We start from the raw sequence: 19613 nt of genomic DNA on the forward strand, positions 1-19613 counted from the left end.
CCCCACCAAAACTAAGCACCTGCCTGGGTATTTTGTACTATCGGACACTCCACCCCCACAACTCCCAATCGGTGATGGGGCAGTAGTGGAGAGAGTGGAGAGTTTCCCATACCTGGGCAGTGTGCTCATGACCGGCTCCAGTTTAACAGCAGAGGTCTCACTCCGAATCAGTCGAGCAGCAATATCTTTTCATCGGTTGTGTAACGCTGTGTGGAACCTACCTGGTCTGTCGCTCCGCACGAAGCTTCAGGTCTTCTCGGCCCCAGTCATTCCCCCCCTTCTCTACGCTTGTGAAACGTGGACCCCCCTAATGGAGCATATTCGCCGGTTGGAAACATTTAGGCTGGCCTGCCTACGATCCATCCTGGGTTTAACCAGGCTAGATTGTGTGAGGAGCTCACAAATCCTTGAAAGATCTGGGCAAAGTCCCATCGGTGAGCTCCTCCGGCAGGCAAGGCTGCGTTGGCTGGGTCATGTAGCCCGCATGCCCAGCCACCGCATGCCTAAACAGCTTTTATTCGGCCGGATCGAGGGGGCTAAACGGGCGCGGCACGGGCTAGAGAAGAGATGGAGTGATGTGGTACAGGAGGACGTGGAGCTGAGTGGACTTGCCGATGACTGGTACCAGCGGTGTCAAGATCGGCCTCTGTGGAGGAGGCTCGTGAAGGACGCTACTGGGCAGTTGGAGGCAGTCACCCTCCAACAACAACGGAGGGCGGAGGAGCGACGCTCACAACAGCGAGCGGAGCGCCAGGTGGCTAAAGCACAGCAAGTTGGCACAGTAAGGGGCACAGGTGGTGCATCAGCCAGTCATCTCGGTCATCTCGGTCAGTCGACCCGTGGCACCTGGGTCTGCCCCGTGACCTCCTGCCAGCGGGCGTTCGACACTTCACGTGGCCTCAAGGTGCACATGGCCTGGCACAAGCGTCGTGGTGACGTCACCGCCACTTAGTGGCGAATGGCGGTTGTTGTGTTACTGTGTGTGTTACTGTGTGTGTGTTACTGTATGTTACTGTGTTACTGTATGTTACTGTGTTACTGTGTGTGTGTTACTTTGTGTGCGGTCCTGGGGAGCGGTAGTGTAGCGGTGAGCGCGCCGCGCTACGAACCCGGCGACGCGAGTTCAATTCCCACTCACGGCCAACGTCAGTGGCGATTATCTAGGTCAGTCCTGGGTCTCCCCTAGGTCGACTCAGACTCAAATGCGTACCTGGTGCCGTGTGTAAAAACATCGCCACTGGGGACACAAAGGCGGCCGGGCGTGGTTCTGGCCACCCCACCCCCTCGTGTACCGTTCCGGCCTTCGTAGGTACTCGCCAACAGCACTTGCCACAACAGCACTTGCCCCAACGCAGGCTACACGGGGGATCTTAGTCTTTGTGTGTGGACGTGATGGAGGCGGAGTTCGTTCGCTCGCTTTGTCTGAAAATTTCGCAGCCTCAGCGTTCGTGACCCCCCTTCTCCCCCTCCCCTACTGTCATCATCCCCACCACCCCTTCTCTCCCCCCCCCTCTTCTCTCACCATCTCACCCCTTTCACCCCCCCCCCCTCTTCTCTCACCATCCCCACCCCCTTCTCTCACCACCCCCCCCCCCTCTTCTCTCACCATCCCCCCCCTCTTCTCTCACCATCCCCCCCCTTCTCTCACCATCCCCCCCCCTCTTCTCTCACCCCCCCCCCCCTTATCTCACCCCCCCCTTCTTCTCTCACCATCCCCCCCCCCCTCTTCTTTCGCCATCCCCCCTCCTTCTCTCACAATCCCCACTCCCTTCTCTCACCCCCCCCCCTCTTCTCTCACCATCCCCCACCCTCTTCTCTCACCCCTCCCTCTTCTCTCACCATCCCCCCCCTCCCTTCTCTCACCCCCCCCCCCCCCCCCCTTATCTCACCATTTCCCCCTTCTCTCACCATCCCCCCCCCTCTTCTTTCACCATCCCCCCCCTTCTCTCACCATCCCCACTCCCTTCTCTCACCATCCCCACTCCCTTCTCTCACCATCCCCACCCTCTTCTCTCCCCCCCCCTCTTCTCTCACCATCCCCCCCCCTCTTCTCTCTCCATCCCCACCCCCCCTAGTGGCGACTTGGAACGAACCGATCAGAGTGGCGGTCGGCCCCACGACGATTGGCAACAGCGGGGTGGTAAGGTGGTAGTCGTAGTTGTGGTGTTGGTGGGTGGTGTAGTTGGTAGTGGTGTTGGTGGTGGGCCATCGTGAACAGCGTACGGGCTTGGGCTGTTGAGTGCGCGACGCGGACTGCCGCTGTCGCGACTGGGTCAGTCCCGGAGGGGGGGGAGACGGCGACCACTGCCGTGATGCGACCGACAATTCATTGCCTTCGCCGAGCCGTGCCGGGCAGCTGTTTACTCTGACAGCAGCTGCTGGGGCCATCCATCTATCGCGTAGTGAGTGGACGATCAGTCCGCCCTGTTGTTGGACGAGACGAGGAGGAGGAGAGAGAGAGGGAGGAGAGAGGGAGGAGACGGCGAGGTGCTGCCGTTGCTGCTGCCGCTGCTGCTGCCATGGCGGGCGTGGGAGACACTGCGGGCAGGGCTGCCCAGGCCCCCGGCGTGCCCTCGCCACGACCCCGCGACGAACCGGGGCCTCGGAGCTCGCAGGAGGAGGAGGAGCGGCTTGGGGATGGACAGCGCGACCCCAGCGGTGGCCACCGGGAGGAGGAGGACGAGGGCGTGGACCCGCGCGTGCAGGTGATCACAAAGACAAAGATACAACACCACCACCACCCGTGTAGCCTTGACAGATTGTCGGGGCAAGGGCTGTTCGCGAGCCGGTGAAAGCCGGTACGGCACACGAGAGGGATGGGTGGCCAGCACCACGCCCGGCCGCCTTTGTCTCCCCAGTGGCAATGTTTACACTCCGCACCAGGTACTCATTTGAGGCTGAGTCGACCTACAAATGTATGAACACACGCGTGCGATGCTGTGTAGACTAAGCATTTATGTCCGTCGGCCGTTCGGGTTTATCACCCAATATTTTACGCAAGCATGATGGATAAACAGGAAACTATGGACAGGTTTCCACTTCTCTGAGTCTCATCAACAAGCGCGTGGTTCGTTCAGTTCTACTTTGCTGCGTGGTGTTTCAGGACAGATGCCTCCCACAAACATCGCCCATTTGGTGGAAATTCCACATTCCCATGGCAGCGGGCTCATTCCTTCATTAGAACGGCCACTGTTGACTTATCCGCAAACCAATACTGTACAATACTTTTTCGACCTCAAAGCAGGTGATGGGCCGATTCTAGAACAAACCGGGTTTCTATACAGAGAGCATATGTATTGTACAGCAATCAGACGTGCACTATGCACATTCATTACCCATAGCATTGTGGACGCATAGTGAGTGAGCACTGTTGTGGTGTCCTTTTGCCCACTTCAGCAATTGTTTATTGCTGTGGTTGTCCCACCTGATGACGGACGCTTGTGTTGCGCCCGAAACGTCGTGATTTAATGTATTACATTTTATACCTACGTGACTTTACCGAAAGAACCAAAAAGTATGGGTCCCTGCAGTCACGAAAACTTCAAATCAAGATTGGTGTCTATAATTATAGAGTACAATGCGTACTGTTCCAACCCACATTTTAATTCGTGCAATGCACGTGTACGGGTGTCCGGAAACGAGCATACCAAAACGAGTGTTGGATAGTTGTATTGTTATTCATTTAATATGAATAAATGTTATGTACTTTTAAGTTTTAGTTCATTTAAAGTGTTATGCTATTAATTCGATATTCTAGAATTGTGGTTAAACTTTGACGTGGCCCATGATTCCCTAACGATCTTATTCGGCGTTCAAACTTCAGAAAACATTTTCCCAACATAGCTGTGGAAATCATCGACGATACGACCTTTGCGTTCCTCAAGGCCCCCTTGGTTTTCTCGTTGAGACTTTACTTTAAACAAAAACCCAGAAATGAAAATCTTACGGTGTTAAGTCGGGTGAACGGGCGGAATTGTCATGATATCAGGAAGTGGCGGTTCTCAAGTACCAATCAACATTCACAACAAGCTAAATCGTGTAAGTCGAATGCATATATTCACGTAAAATCCATGTTCGTATCTCGAATGACAATAAAACTGTTCGTTTTGGTACACTCGCCTTCTGACACCCTCTATTTACGCCCGAGACATTTTAACTTATTCCGTCAAACTGTAGCATCATAGCATCGGAGTAATTCCACAGAAATGTGTTGTTGCTATTCAATTGTGATCATACACAATTGAATTGTTGATCCACGCGGTGTTCGTGGTGTGTGTCCTCCAGCGAGTGATGGTGGGTGCATGTGGGGAGCGGTAGTGTGGGGGTTAGCACGCTGCACTACGAACTCGGCGACCCCGCTCACGGCCAACACCAGTGACGATTATCTGAGTCAGTCCTGGGGCCTTGCTCTAGGTAGACTCCGCTTAAAATGAGTACCTGGTGCGGTGTCTCAACATCGCCGATCGGGACACAAAGGCGGCCGGGCGTGGTGCTGGCCGCCCACCCCCTCGTGTGCCGTGCCGGCCTTCATATGCGCTAACATCACTTGCCCCAACAGTCTGGTAAGGCGACACGGGGGATCTTTGTCTTTGGTGGGTGTATGGTTTGGGTTCACTGCATCCGTTTCAAAAAAACATTTTTCTCGGTGTGGGTTACTTCCAATGGCACTGTACACAGAATGAGTAATAGTGACATTTTGTATTTAATGCGATGTATTTTACGTGTAACACGAGCAGTGTGCATGTGTGGTGTGTAGCAACAAGCAGATTCGCTCACGATCTATCTTTTCGCTTTTTAAAATCCTCTACTTTGCCGTTATGTTTACAGCCAAGCCAGTAAACAGGCGACGTCGAGCCAACGTCAGAACCATTGGGCCAATGTTGGCCGAACCTTGTCCCAACGTCTCCCCCGACTTTCCATGTCTATTGGGTGTATTAATAATCTACTCACTGATGTTTGCTCTGGAAACATTTGCTGTGGCGAGTAAATTAATGGCTTATGAAACAGCTATTTTAACACAAACCACAAAAACGACGATTAGAACAACAACACGAAGCCACTGTGAAGACAGTTCCACTTATTCAACACCTCCCAGAAGTTACTTACGCCTGCAAGGAGAGCGGTGGTGTAGTGGTTAGCGCACACCTCCGCTTAGCACGGTTGGCTATGTATGATGCGAAAGAAATTCAATGTACATACTGCCTGTGTGGCGTGAGGACTCGGTGTCCTGTATTATTGGATGCTGTGCCACGTTTCCGCAGCTGTATTTCACATACACGTATACTGACTGACTCGTGGGGCTTTTTGCCGTTCCCCGCTGCTCGCAGATCGAGTTGGAAAAACTGAACCAGTCGACTGACGCCATCAACCGCCTCGAAACGGAACTCGAGGTAACAACGGTTCCGCTGGGCTTGGTGACATCGTTTCGGGCCCCTGGCCAATCGCATCAGACCCCTCAAGGGAACTCATCTCTCCCGTCAGTGACAATGATTGTTGTAAAGTAGTTTCTTTATGAAACTGGCCCCTGGCAGGAGAGAGAAATAAATAAACTCAACACATTGAATCAATTACATTCTTGCTACGATGGTAAGTGATGTGTTCAGGGGCTAGTTGGCAATGTCGAGGTCTGATAGCCATGACGAGAGGGCTTCAGCAGCAGAGAGAGAGAGAGTTCCTGTCGTTTTGCTCTTCCTCATCCATTGAAGGAGTGCAGAGCACAGTGGGTTTACGATACGGTCCATAGTTTGGGTTGCAATGGCCTTCATCGCAGCTTCGGCTTGTCTGATATTGGCGCACATTCGTCAATATCTCACTGTGGCCTTAACATAAAAAAGTATAGAACAGGTGATGCTTTGGGCAATTGACCTTCTTCACAGCAAATGAAGAAGCCCAAGAGGTAGAGTCATGGCGGTTACAAGTTACAACCGAAACACTAACCTTGGACCAGCACTCCAGCAGATGAGGTTTTGGTCTCCCTGGAAATTACCCCTCTTGATTTTGACACTGAGTAAAAAGCATTTTTATGAGAGGTAAAAATACCACATCAACATGTAGTAATGATTAATTTCTACAAGCGCTGTATAATCCAGAATGCTAACTTGTGGTGTGTGCATTAACTCGAGCCTGACATTTGAACGGCAATCTTACTTTGAGCCACCGCACTGTAATTAACAGAACTTGTTAATCCCGTACACAAAAAAAAACTTGGGCCAGGTCTAGCAAACCCAAACAAGTTTTTCAAATTAAAATCTTTCAAAAATATGTTTTGTTAATTTAACAGAAACATATTTTTGCTTTCATCAAAAATATAACAACACGTAATTTTTGTTAAATTATTATTTTTTTACTCCAAAGGAAACGAAAGCCACCACTCACTGTAGTTGAGCGGTCACGCCGGAGCAGTCGTTGTGTGTCGACTTGCGGTGACGCTTTTCCTGCCATTAGGCCCTCCTGGCTCTGCAGGGTTTTTTTCCGGATAGGAAGTCCCCTTTGCTTCTTGGAAATTAATTGGTGATAACATCTCAAAAGAGCATTCTTGTCTTGCACGCCCCAGGGTTTCTCTGGGCAAACCAAAGACTCCACAAAATTGTAATTTGTTCAACTTCGCTTGCAGAATCCCCTTTAAATATCCCCGAGATCTAGGTTTTGTGCAAAAGAGCTCTCGATCACTGACAGCAAGGTTTTGTAGCATCGCGTCGATTCGTGTTAATATCTACAGTGAGGGGAAAAAGTATTTGATCCCCTGCTGATTTTGTACGTTTGCCCACTGACAAAGAAATGATCAGTCTATAATTTTAATGGTAGGTTTGTTTGAACAGTGAGAGACAGAATAACAACAACAAAATCCAGATAAACGCATGTCAAAAATGTTATAAATTGATTTGCATTTTAATGAGGGAAATAAGTATTTAACCCCTCTGCAAAACATGACTTAGTACTTGGTGGCAAAACCCTTGTTGGCAATCACAGAGGTCAGACGTTTCTTGTAGCTGGCCACCAGGTTTGCACACATCTCAGGAGGGATTTTGTCCCACTCCTCTTTGCAGATCTTCTCCAAGTCATTAAGGTTTCGAGGCTGACGTTTGGCAACTCGAACCTTCAGCTCCCTCCACAGATTTTCTATGGTATTAAGGTCTGGAGACTGGCTAGGCCACTCCAGGACCTTAATGTGCTTCTTCTTGAACCACTCCTTTGTTGCCTTGGCCGTGTGTTTTTGGCATGCTGGAATACCCATCCACGACCTATTTTCAATGCTCTGGCTGAGGGAAGGAGGTTCTCACCCAAGATTTGACGATACATGGCCCCGTCCATCGTCCCTTTGATGCGGTGAAGTTGTCCTGTCCCCTTAGCAGAAAAACACCCCCAAAGCATAATGTTTCCACCTCCATGTTTGACGGTGGTGTTCTTGGGGTCATAGGCAGCATTCCTCCTCCTCCAAACACGGCGAGTTGAGTTGATGCCAAAGAGCTCCATTTTGGTCTCATTTGACCACAACACTTTCACTCAGTTGTCCTCTGAATCATTCAAATGTTCATTGGCAAACTTCAGACGGGCATGTATATGTGCTTTCTTGAGCAGGGGGACCTTGCGGGCGCTGCAGGATTTCAGTCCTTCACGGCGTAGTGTGTTAGCAACTGTTTTCTTGGTGACTATGGTCCCAGCTGCCTTGAGATCATTGACAAGATCCTCCCGTGTAGTTCTGGGCTGATTCCTCACCATTCTCATGATCATTGCAACTCCACGAGGTGAGATCTTGCATGGAGCCCCAGGCCGAGGGAGATTGACAGTTCTTTTGTGTTTCTTCCATTTGCGAATAATCTCACCAACTGTTGTCACCTTCTCACCAAGCTGCTTGGCGATGGTCTTGTAGCCCATTCCAGCCTTGTGTAGGTCTACAATCTTGTCCCCGACATCCTTGGTGAGCTCTTTGGTCTTGGCCATGGTGGAGAGTTTGGAATCTGATTGATTGATTGCTTCTGTGAACAGGTGTCTTTTATACAGGTAACAAGCTGAGATTAGGAGCACTCCCTTTAAGAGTGTGCTCCTAATCTCAGCTCGTTACCTGTATAAAGGACACCTGGGAGCCAGAAATCTTTCTGATTGAGAAGGGGTCAAATACTTATTTCCCTCATTAAAATGCAAATCAATTTATAACATTTTTGACATGCGTTTTTCTGGATTTTGTTGTTGTTATTCTATCTCTCACTGTTCAAATAAACCTACCATTAAAATTATAGACTGATCATTTCTTTGTCAGTGGGCAAACGTACAAAATCAGCAGGGGATCAAATTCTTTTTTCCCTCACTGTATCCTCGGGCTCAATCTATCCTCAGGGGCGCCGCCGGTGGCGAGATGTTAATTCCCTCGCCTGGTATGGAGGAGGTAGTGGGTTCGATCCTGACCCTGATGCATTGCTGTATATTTCGAGTTTGCATATTCTCCCTTGAGGCCAGGTTCGTGTAACTTTATTGACACTGCTCGGGCACAGAGGGACAGGACGCAGAGACGCGCGTCCCAATGTGTGGAGTGCCGTGGAGCACGGCCACTCGCACGTGTATGCTGGGGCGTGGCTTTCACAGGAGGCTCGCAGCCGGTTCCGGGTGGTGTTGGCGGAGGCGACGGCCAAGCTGGACGAGTTTCTCAAGAAGCTCGGGAAGTCTGTGGAGGAGTCCAAGCCGTACTGGGAGGCGAGGCGAGCGGCGCGGCAGGTAGGAGCCGACCCGGCAACGTCTCCCCATCTCTGTACCATAACGACGCAGCCCGGCGATGGTGGTACGCTCCCTCGCTCTATTCCCGCTTCTTGCAGTGGTGTCACTATTCACTTCCGGCGGCCACCCTGGTTATTACTGTGGTTGTTTCATGACCATGATGATGCCCCGCGCTCTCTGCGTTCACCCCTGGTGGACGGTAAAGATCACCTCGCGTCGTTCGGCTCAGTCAGGCGTCAGGACTACATTTGTGAAATCCTAAATATATCCACAAATTGCTCAATTGGGATTCTACAATTCGCACCTCTGATTAGCACAGTTGGCTACGTATGGTGCGAAAGAAGTTCAACATACTTACAAATACCGCACCTCTGATTATCACGGTTGGCTATGTACAGTGCGAAAGAAGTTAAACTTACATACAAATACCGCACCTCTGATTATCACGGTTGGCTATGTACAGTGCGAAAGAAGTTAAACTTACTTACAAATACCGCACCTCTGATTATCACGGTTGGCTATGTACAGTGCGAAAGAACATCAACATACATCACCAAACATCGCCCCTCCCCCCAACACCACTGGCAGCAGACTCATACCTCAGGTCACTCTTGCAAATGAGACTTATCCTGGTCTCTTGAGTTCTCACCTTGTTAAACAAATCCAACTTTTGAACCTAACTGCATTTACTGTCTTTAATCGCAGGAGTAACTTTCGGCTGCAGTGGAATATTGAATCACTGGGTGGCAACCATTTCACGGATTGAATCACTGATTTTTCGAATGCGACTTTACACTTTCGCAGAGGGACTGCATTTTGGTTGAACTGAAAAATGGCAGCGGACACAAGGGGCCCAGCGCAGTCGTTTGTTGCTAATCTGTGTTCGGATTTCTTCTGACAAATTTCTGATCCGTGTTTATTTTTGGAGGTTAGGCCACTTGGCTGCACTCTAGTGTCAAATGTATTTACATTAAGCCCTCCACCACCCAATAAGATTGTCACATTCCGCACCTCCAGTTGGCACGGTTGGCTACCTACGGTGCTAAAGAAGTTAAACACACATACAAGGATATCATTATTATTATTTACACGTGTGTTGAGATTACATTCATGAACGATACAGCTTCTAGTGCTTCGAAATCAGAATCTTTATTGAGACTGGAGGAGAGGAATCTGATGAGCTATAAAGCTCTTGTTCACAGATGTCCAGTATAGGCACATTAGCAAGTTACAACAACAAAGAGTACCAACAACATGATAGGAGTGCAAAGTATAGAAAAGGTAAACAAGTCAAATTTTTATTTTACCAGGCAAGGATGAGCTATTATCTTATTTTTCAGAAGCCACCTGGCCATCACAAATGATAGCTCATCATCATCACGTGGACATTTATAACGGCCAAATGAACATCATCAGAAACGAGAGAGCATGAACAGGATGCTCGTCGCAGAGACGTGAGTTAGCACGTTCAAGATTACGTCGAGTGAGAAAAAGATCGACGGTGAGTGGGAGAGGGGGAACGTGGATTTTTCTCCGGGTTCTCAGGTTTTTCCCTCCACACTTAGAATCGACGTCACGCGTTGCGAGTATTTGGCTGCAATCTATTTCCACACAAGGGGGAAGGACAAACTAAAGACAGGAAGCAGTAAAGGCACTATTTGTGGTGACCAGCTTGCTTCTTTAAAGAGCATTATAGCTCAGTGAGCCTTACCTGGTAAAATAACAAGTTTAGTTTAGATCAAGTCTGATCGACGGACCGACTAACACCGGAATTTATTTCTCCGGGGGAAATCTCCTTTCAAGGCACAAGTTTCGGCGCAGAAGGCAACTCAGGATTTCCAGCGTGCGAGCGAGGTCCTGCGAGCGGCCAAGGAGACGATCGCGCTGGCAGAGGAGCGGCTGCTGGAGCAGGAAGATCGTCACTTCGACTCAGCCTGGCAGGAAATGCTGAACCACGCCACTCTCAAGGTAGCAGCGGGGGTGGAAAAGGAAACGGCGGAACAGATGCGGCGGAACAGATGTGTCAAATGTTTTGTTTTATCGTCAAGGGAACTATATTTTTTTACTATTGTTTTAATGTTACCAGGGTAAGGCCCCACTGAGCTACGTAGCTCTATTTCAGAAGTGATCTGGCCATTGCAGCTTATTATCACGTGGAAAGTTAGAGCAGCAGCCAAATACTGTAAGCGCACGCTAATTCTAAGTATGGGGGGAAAAACCGGAGGTCCTGGAGAAAAATCCACGCGACCTCGGGGACAGAGACACGCAAACCCCAAATATACAGGCGTAGGGGTCGAGATCGAACCCACAACCTCAACTAGATTCCTGGCTACGGTACTGCAAAAGGCCTCTCGCTCTGTAAATAAATAAAACACACGATTTCAGTTGACATTCCATACACGTACGTCCGTGACAATGGTCCCACTTGCACTTTTACGTGAGCGTAGGAAGTCGATTGGCAGGTCTCGTACCGTGGGGCAAAGTGCGGCTGCTGCAATCTCTCCAAGGTGTTTGGCTGGCGTTTAAGAGTAGGCCCCAATTACTTCGAGTGGGGGGGGCTCCAGAATGGCCTCGCTAGAGCTCCCTCTGGCGAAGGCCCGTCCGTCAGCAGCGGGCGTGAGCGAGAGGTTTTTGTGCAGGGCCGCGCCTTTAACCGGTGACCTCTTTTTTCATTTTTAGTTTTATTCGTTCGCACGGCCGTGTGTTATATGTGTAGGGGTGTTAGAGAGAGAGCCGTTATGCATGGCAGCTTATGGGAAACAAACACAGTGGGCGGGGCTACGTGAGTGCACGGGGGGGGTGCTCTCAACGACGTCCGCACCAGGCAGCCCGGGGCCCCACCCCTCAGCGGGGGTGGAGTATAAAGGGGGATGTGTCAGAGGGCTCGGGGCAGAATGTTAAAGCTAAACCAGTGAAGACCGAAGATCGTCTAGCTAGAGCCCTGGACTCCCCTGGGACGCCGCCCTTGTCAGGGCCGCGCAGGACCGAGCCAGCGGCGTGGTCCCGAGAACCAGAGCTAGTGCTCTGGGACTCCGGGTACCGTAGCCCGACTTACCAGTGTCGGGCCATACAGCCTCCCCTAGCCCGTTAGTGGAGGACTAGGAGGTAGGTCAGAGATAGCTAGCAGTGTATTCCCAGCTAGCCGGGTGAGGGGGCCGATACCCCCTCTAGTATTGTATGTCCACAGTTGTGACTACTTGTACGGAATAAATACGCGTGCCTCACCAACGGTGTCCAAGAGTCATCAACGGTACTTCATCTGGTGTCAGAACAACTACGAACATGGACACGCGCCTAAAGCTTGCAAAACGCCACGGTGCTTTGGGACGCATGACCTCGGGCTAGAACCCTCGTGTGTCGCAGCGGCCACGCTCGCACGCACGAGTGGTGTGCTCCATGGGCTGTCAGTGTCGAGGGATAAAAATGAGTTCAGGACAAATACAGTCAATATTTCTCGCGAGTCTTTTTTCTCCGATTATCCATCCATCAGCGGTCCTGTTTGCTTTATCAAAGATAAAAAGCGTGCATTTCTCATTTCATAGGCGAATGCAACTTCTGTTTTACGGAACTCAACGCTTCGTAGGCTGGCTCTGTTAAACGACCTTGCCAAAGGTGGGTGATATATTTATTTAATTGCTATGCACATTTTAATCCACTGTTTGAGCAAAACACATTTTTTGCATTCCCGACCCGCGTGGCCCCAAACACTGTTGCCGCTGTTTGAAACACGGAAGGGGGGTGCTTGTTTTTGGACTTGCACGCTCCCTGCTCGAATAAATATTTTGGCACCGACAAAAAAAAACACATTTGGCAAACATTACTCCGCTGGCAGGGCAGCTGGCGGCGGCTCTGTGGCAACGCAGTGGTTCGTGCTCTCTCTGCCTCACACAGCAAGAACTGCCTGGGTTCAATTAGGTAGTGTAGCGGTTAGCACGCTGCGCTACGAACACGTCGACCCCAGTTCGATTCCCGCTCACGGCCAACACCGATGACGGTTATCTGAACCGGTCCTGTGCCCCCCCTAGGTCGACTCAGCCTCAAATGAATACCTGGTGCGATGTGTAAACATCGCCACTGGGGAGACAAAGGTGGTCGGGCGTGGTGCTGTGTACCCACCCCCTCGTGTACCCACCCCCTCGTGTACCATGCAGGCCTTCGTAAGTGCTCACTAACAGCATTTGCCCCAACAGTCTGTTCAGGCTACAGGGGGGACTTTGTCTTTTTTAATGTGTTCTCCCTCCCCTGTTCTGCGTGGATTTCCTCTGGGCTGCCCCGGTTTCCTCCTACAGCAGTCGTAGTGGACTCGACTCGTAAGAGAAATGCACGAAAACAAAGGGTTCAGACTTGATTACAAATTAAATCAATTACGTCACTTGTACGGGCCAAACGTCCCAATGCAAAATAAATACTTTGAAGGTCGTGGGTTCGATGCCGATCCTGATGCCTATATATTTGGAGTTCGCATGTTCTACCCGTGGTTGCATGGATTTCTCTCCGGGACCTCCGGTTTTTACCATTACATTTTGAATCAACGTGCATTTAGAGCAGTTGTTCTTAACCTATACTGCAGCATTGCACCCCTTTGGTTCTCGATCATAAAAAACATATGTTAATAAATAAATAGGGTTTGATGAAACAAAGTATTTGTACTTACGCGCCCGTGCTTAACTTGTGTTTTCGATGATTTACCTTCGAAAAAATCCGGCCATGTGTCGCATCCCCAGAAAGGGCATCTCGCACCCCCAGGTTAAGAACCACTGGTTTAGAGTATTTGGCTGCTCTGAATTTCCACGTGATAAGCCACTTCGTTGAGGTATCATTCGTGATCACCAGGTCACTTCTGAAAAAAGAGCTATAGAACTCAGTGGGCCTTACCTGGTAAAATAAAAAAATAGTAGTTCGTATCGCCGCCCTCCCTCCTGCACAGACTTGACAGGACCCTCCCAAAAAGAGTCTCGGGTGAGAAGAGGGCGCTAGAGTGAGGCATTCCTGAGTAACCAAGCGTAAAATAACAAACAGTAATGACTTAATGCTGTCATGCAAGACGTACGATAGAATGTTACCATGTGCACGGCACGTGTGGAGAATGTCCCGGGATTTGGTCCTGCTTTGCCGTCTGCTGGGGTGACTCACCCTTGAATGAGAACGTCGTGTGGTCCGGTCAACGGCGATCGCCGGGGAGACCGCCGGCAAAGTGGAGATGGGGCCACGCCACTTTCCCGTGTGCCGCACCAACAACCTCAGTAGGCACTCGCCATACTAAACTTCAGGGTACAATTTAAAGTATTGCTGCTCACGTAGAATTGCCTTGAACCGGCCTCACACCATTTTGCATTCAAATGAACGATATACCAGCACACACCGTCGCGGCCTCTCTCCGATCCGCCGGTTTTACATCCACTCCGTGTGCCGGCAACTCGTCTCTGCACCTTGGGTGACTGAGCCTTTAGGTGCCCTGCGCCAAGACTATGGTGGAATGCCCTTTGGGTGCCCTGCACCAAGACTAGAAAGGAATGTCCTTTGGGTGCCCTGCACCAAGACTAGAGTGGAATGCCCTTTGGGTGCCCTGCGCCAAGACTGCGATGGAATGCCCTTTGGGTGCCCTGTGCCAAGACTAGACTGGAATGCCCTTTGGGTGCCCTGCACAAAGACTAGAGTGGAATGCCCTTTGGGTGCCCTGCACCAAGACTAGAGTGGAATGCCCTTTGGGTGCGCTGCACCAAGACTGCGATGGAATGCCCTTTGGGTGCCCTGCACCAAGACTGCGATGGAATGCTATCCCCACCAACGGTTAGGCAGGCGAGCTCAACTCACCTCGTGTCGGTCTTCTCTAAAGACTCACCTGTTTGGCCTGACCTACACGTCCCACAGTGGAATCTGGAGGACTTTGTCATATTTATATTTCCTAACTTCGTGCATGGGGCACTGAGGTGCCAGGTTATAACGGTGAACTCCTTGTCACGGTGGCTGCGGACGGGGGGGGGGGTTAGAGGGAGGACAGTTTGCGCTGGCAGGCATGAGTGCGAGTGGATGCCGTTTTCTCCGGCAGGATGTGTGCGGGACCGTGACGTCGGTGCTGGCGATGCCATTTGTGCTATTTGCTCAGAGGGAAGCGAGTGCCTTTCCTTTTGAAGCAGATTTAGGGTTTTTTGTTGTTTTAATGCTGCCAGTGTGAGTTCATGTGCTGCCAGTGTGGGTCCAGTCAAAATTATCCATTACTCGTCCCTGTACGATGGACTTTACTCAAGTGCGGTGACGGTTGGACGGACGGACAGGTGGATGTGTACTGTGTAAGGGGTGTGAGGCGTGCCGCGATGGCCCGGAGATGTTGACTATCTCACCTGCTATGCAGGAGGCCGTGGGTTCGATCCCGACCCTGACACCTGCCGACATGAGACCTGAACCACCGGCCCCAGCAGCTAGCGGGGGGACGCTCAACATTGTGAATAACTGCGAGCCTCAAGGGTTAACCCGTGAGACTTGACGAGTATGAAGGCCCAGCACGTGAGCATCATAATATTTTTTTGTTTGCTGTAAACGGTTAATAAGTCTCATCTGTTTTTTTATTTTATCAGTTAAAGACCTCCTGAAATATATAGCTCTTTTTAAGAAGTGACCTGGCCACAAATGATAGCTCAACAAAGTGGCTTATCACGTGGAAATTATATACTCTAGACAGCATGTTGATTATAATTTATATCAGCCAAAAACTCGAAAACGCACATTGATTCTAAATGTGGAGGGGAAAACCGGAAGACCCGGAGAAAAATCCACGTGATCACGGGGAGAGAGACATGCAAACTCCTATTCTATAGGTTGGAGTTGGGATTGAACCTACGGCCTCCTATATACTAGGCGAGGTAATTAACATCTCGCCACCGTGGCGAATATTCCAACGCGTATGATATTCCATCCAGTTTGCAGCACGAGCACTCATCTGTCAGTGAACTCTATTGGTGCAGTTGGGAAATTATCATAGTAGTGCTGAAGATATCTTTATAAAGCATGGAGCATGCAAGTTGAGAACCTTACGATCCCTAGAGTGGATTGCCAAAACCGGTTGCACGTGTCCTGTACATGGGATGAGCCTGGTGAGTGCGCCAGAGTGTAACGGATGCGTGCGTGCCTGTGCGGTGGTGCGGTGTGTGCTTGGTGCGGGGCTGATGCACTCCGGATGTCAGTGGCACGGTGCCATGTTGCATCTGTCCCGGTGGTCGGCTCAAGCTGGAGAGAGAGAGCGGAAAAATACGGCGAGAGCCGGGGGCCCCGCATGACCGAGCAACGGCAGCACCCCATTGCGCCAGCCGTACGCGAGAAACTAATCTAAAATGGATTATTGTTAAAATTATTTCCATACTGGAAAAAAGATCCCATCGATATAACTGCTCAACCCGAACTATTAATACGTTGATACTTGCATTGCCTTTGCAGTGTTCCCCTTTTGCCGTTCTCCGGCCTAACACTGGTGGTGAGACTATGCCATAAATGAAGGGATTGAACCTACGGCCTCCTATATAGTGTAGGCCAATCAGTTTCAAAGACAATGCATGTTTTGCCACAAGTATGTGTGATTAACGCAGATTTAATGTCTTGCAAACGGTATCTTATTTTGTTGTTTGAACATCTTAACTCGTTCTGTTTTATTGCCAAAAAGGGTTAAACCTGTTCTTATTTTTTCATCATCATTATTATTATTAATCAGGTGAAGCCCACTGATCTATTAGCCCTGTCTTAGAGGCAACCTGGCCACACGTGATGATATAGCTCATCATCAAAGTGGCTTATCATCATCACACGTGGGAATTCATATCAGCCAAATAATCTAAGCGCACGTTTCTAAATGTGGAGGGAAAAACCGGAGGAGACCCGCAGAAAAATACACGCGAGAAAGAACACGCAAACTCCAAATATATACACCATATCCAGGATCAGAACTCGCGATCTCCGGCGCATCAGGAGAGGGAGGGAAACATCTCCTCGGCGAGGTGGCGGCATGCGTGCGAGCGCCCTGAGGACCGTCTGCACCTCGGTACTTGGACCGAGACGTTGCAGAATGTCGTCGCCTTTTAATACATTGACGCGAGGATTAAACATGCCTTAGGAGCTCAGCGCCGATCAGATTTCAGCCGGGCTCTCTGCTGAGTGCGAAGTTCACGCCGACGTTCTCAACGTCGGGTTGCTGTTGTTCCCCCAGCGCTATTTTGAATGCTCACCCCGGTCTGCCACTTCCGGGGATCCGCGGCAAGAGAGAGCCCAGGTGGTGATGCTAGCAAGTGGAGTTCGGACTGCCGGGGGAGTCGAGCCGTTCGTTATCGGGTGCGGTTTCGGCTGCTCAAACCAGTTACGGTTCCAACATTTTGTTTTTAGTTTCGATGCTGGTTGAATGTTTTTGGTGTAAAAATAAACTGGTTTAGACCGGTTCAAATTTGCATATTTACGGAAATGTATCGAAATGAAGGCATTCCGCGTGACCAACGTTGCAGAGGTCGTCATCCCTTCGTGCAAGCGACATGTTTTTGCCCTAACCCAATTAATTTGTATTAATGGTGAATAAAACCGTCAAGACATTTGGAGCAGCAGCAACCTGATTGAAAATGAAACATGAGCCACAGCAGTGCGACTGTGGCCATGCCAGACTACGGACCGCACAGTAAACCCGCTGTGGTCAACACAGGAGGTGGAGGAACGACAAAACGACACAAACTCTCTCTGCTGAAGCCCTCCCGTCGTGGCCAGCAGCAGACCCATCGAGCTCCTGAACCATATTTCCCTGCGTAGAAGACAGACTTGCATGCCTCATGACTCATAGATATACAGAGACTTGTAGAGACCCACAGAGATACATTATAGACACGCCACAGGAGTGTGACTGTGGCCATGCAACCCAAGTTACGGACCGCACAGTAAACCCACTTTGGCCTGTGCTCCTTCAACGCAGGAGGAGGAGGAATGGCAAAACGACTCAAACTCTCTCTTTCTGCTGAAGCCCTCTCGTTGTGGCCAACAACAGCAGAAGACATCCACATTGGGGCCGTCTAGCTCCTGAGATAGACTTCCAGTTGCAAGAAGAATCGAGAGAGAGAGAGAGGGATAGAGGTCCATAGAGATGCGATGAAGACTGTTGCCACACAACCCAAACGGTGGACCAAGATAATAAACCACTCTGTCCTGAAGCCCTCTCGTCATAGCAGCAGCAGGACGTCAACATTGCAATCGAGCTCCTGAACGATATCCCTGCCACGGTCACGTACACAAGAATATAACGGCTCCTCTTCAGAGTGGAGTTTACAATGTCGCTGTCAATGTGTTAGGCAGTGCTCAACACCACAGCTGGTTCCGAGCCAGTATTAGCGACTGCGCGTTAGCACGGTTGGGGCTAACCCCACCGTTGCATGGCATCAGCTGCTGCCTTCGTGCCAAGTGGCCCCCTCCTTGCCAGGTGGCACTTAGCCCCTTCACACTGGCGCTGGCGCCCGCACTCTCTCTCCGGTTGATAGCTCCAACACGAGTGATTTTTCTCCGGCAACACTCTGCACTTGGCCAGTTGGCACGATTACGCGTTTTTTCCGAGTGCAGTTGGCATGTGGCACCAATTAGGGGGGGGAATCCATTTTAAGGTACAAAATGTTATTTCCATCGTGACTGAAGTCACGTGGCTCTCAGTACCACCCCGAGTCAGGTTTGAACTCGTGCTCACGGTAGACGATGTGGTTTGAGTGACCGCTGTTGCTCGTGGCGGTTGCAGTGGTTAACTGGGCCAGTAGGGGACCCGGGCTATGGTGGGCTGCGCCGGTGGGGGACCTGGGTTGTGGTTGGCTGCGCCGGTGGGGGACCTGGGTTGTGGTTGACTGGGCCAGTGAGGGACCCGGGCTGTGGTTGGCTGGGCCGGTGGGGGACATGGGCTGTGGTTGTTTGGGCCGGTGGGGGACCTGGGTGGTGGTTGACTGGGTCGGTGTGGGACCTGGGCTGTGGTTGACTGGGCCGATGGGGGACCCGGGTTGTGGTTGACTGGGTCCTTGTGGGACCTGGGTGGTGGTTGACTGGGCCGGTGGGGGACCTGGGCTGTGGTTGGCTGGGCCGGTGGGGGTATGCAGGAGGTCATGGGATTGAACCCATGAATTCCTGCATACCAGGCGAGGCAGTTAATATCTGCGCATGGTATGTTTAAATCCCTGGGATCGTGCTGTCCCGCCACTGCCTACTCACAGCGGCGTTCCAGCCCTCTCGCTGCTGCGGGAAGGGAAATGAGGGAGAATGTGACCGCAGCTGAGGTTGGACCATGCTGGCGCCCACCACGGATGGCACTCGTTGTCTCAGTGGGTCTCTTAACATGGTCTCGCAGTTTGTGCACCGGTGATGACGACGACGACGATCTTGGCAATTGTAACAATGGTGATAACATTGACGGCAAGCGAAGACAATAACAATGGTGGAGATGACAGTGATGACGATGGTGATCACGATGGTGATGCTGATGATGACAATGTTGATGACGACATTGATGATGATGATGATGGTGGTGGCGATGATGGTGGTGGTAACAATGGTGATGACAAAGATGATAAAGATGATAATGGCGATGATGATGGTCATGACGATGCTGATGCTGACGATGATGATGGTGGTGATGACGATGATGTGCCTGCAGGTGATGAAGGCCGAGCAAGACAAAGGCAGGAGCGAGCTGGTGCACAAGCAGACTGCGGAGCGCTACAGTGTGACCATGGTGCACATGAATCAGCTGGAGCGGAAGCTGAAGCGTACCATCAAAAAGTCCAGGTGGGCATGGTGGCCCCGCGGGAGCTCTACCAGGCCCGTGTCAAAGCCACTGAGCCGGCATTGCTGATGAGATCCTGGTTTTTTTTTTTTTCCCCTGCTACCTTGAGAGTGGCGTAGTTCATCAT

At 50.8% G+C, this 19613-nt stretch overlaps 1 protein-coding gene across 1 annotated transcript in view; it reads left to right on the forward strand.

Moving 5' to 3' along the window:
- Positions 1–2099: 2099 nt before the first annotated feature.
- SH3BP5 (SH3 domain binding protein 5) overlaps positions 2100–19613 on the forward strand; it is a 29374-nt gene continuing 11860 nt past the window's right edge. Inside the window, exons 1-5 of the mRNA XM_078881714.1 lie at positions 2100–2705; positions 5328–5390; positions 8581–8709; positions 10513–10677; positions 19358–19488. Of these exons, the coding sequence (XP_078737840.1) occupies positions 2520–2705; positions 5328–5390; positions 8581–8709; positions 10513–10677; positions 19358–19488 (674 nt within the window). The 5' untranslated portion in view covers positions 2100–2519. The remainder of the gene's footprint in view (positions 2706–5327; positions 5391–8580; positions 8710–10512; positions 10678–19357; positions 19489–19613) is intronic.

Source organism: Lampetra fluviatilis, chromosome 62, assembly GCF_964198595.1.
Source record: "Lampetra fluviatilis chromosome 62, kcLamFluv1.1, whole genome shotgun sequence".
Lineage (NCBI taxonomy): Eukaryota > Metazoa > Chordata > Hyperoartia > Petromyzontiformes > Petromyzontidae > Lampetra > Lampetra fluviatilis.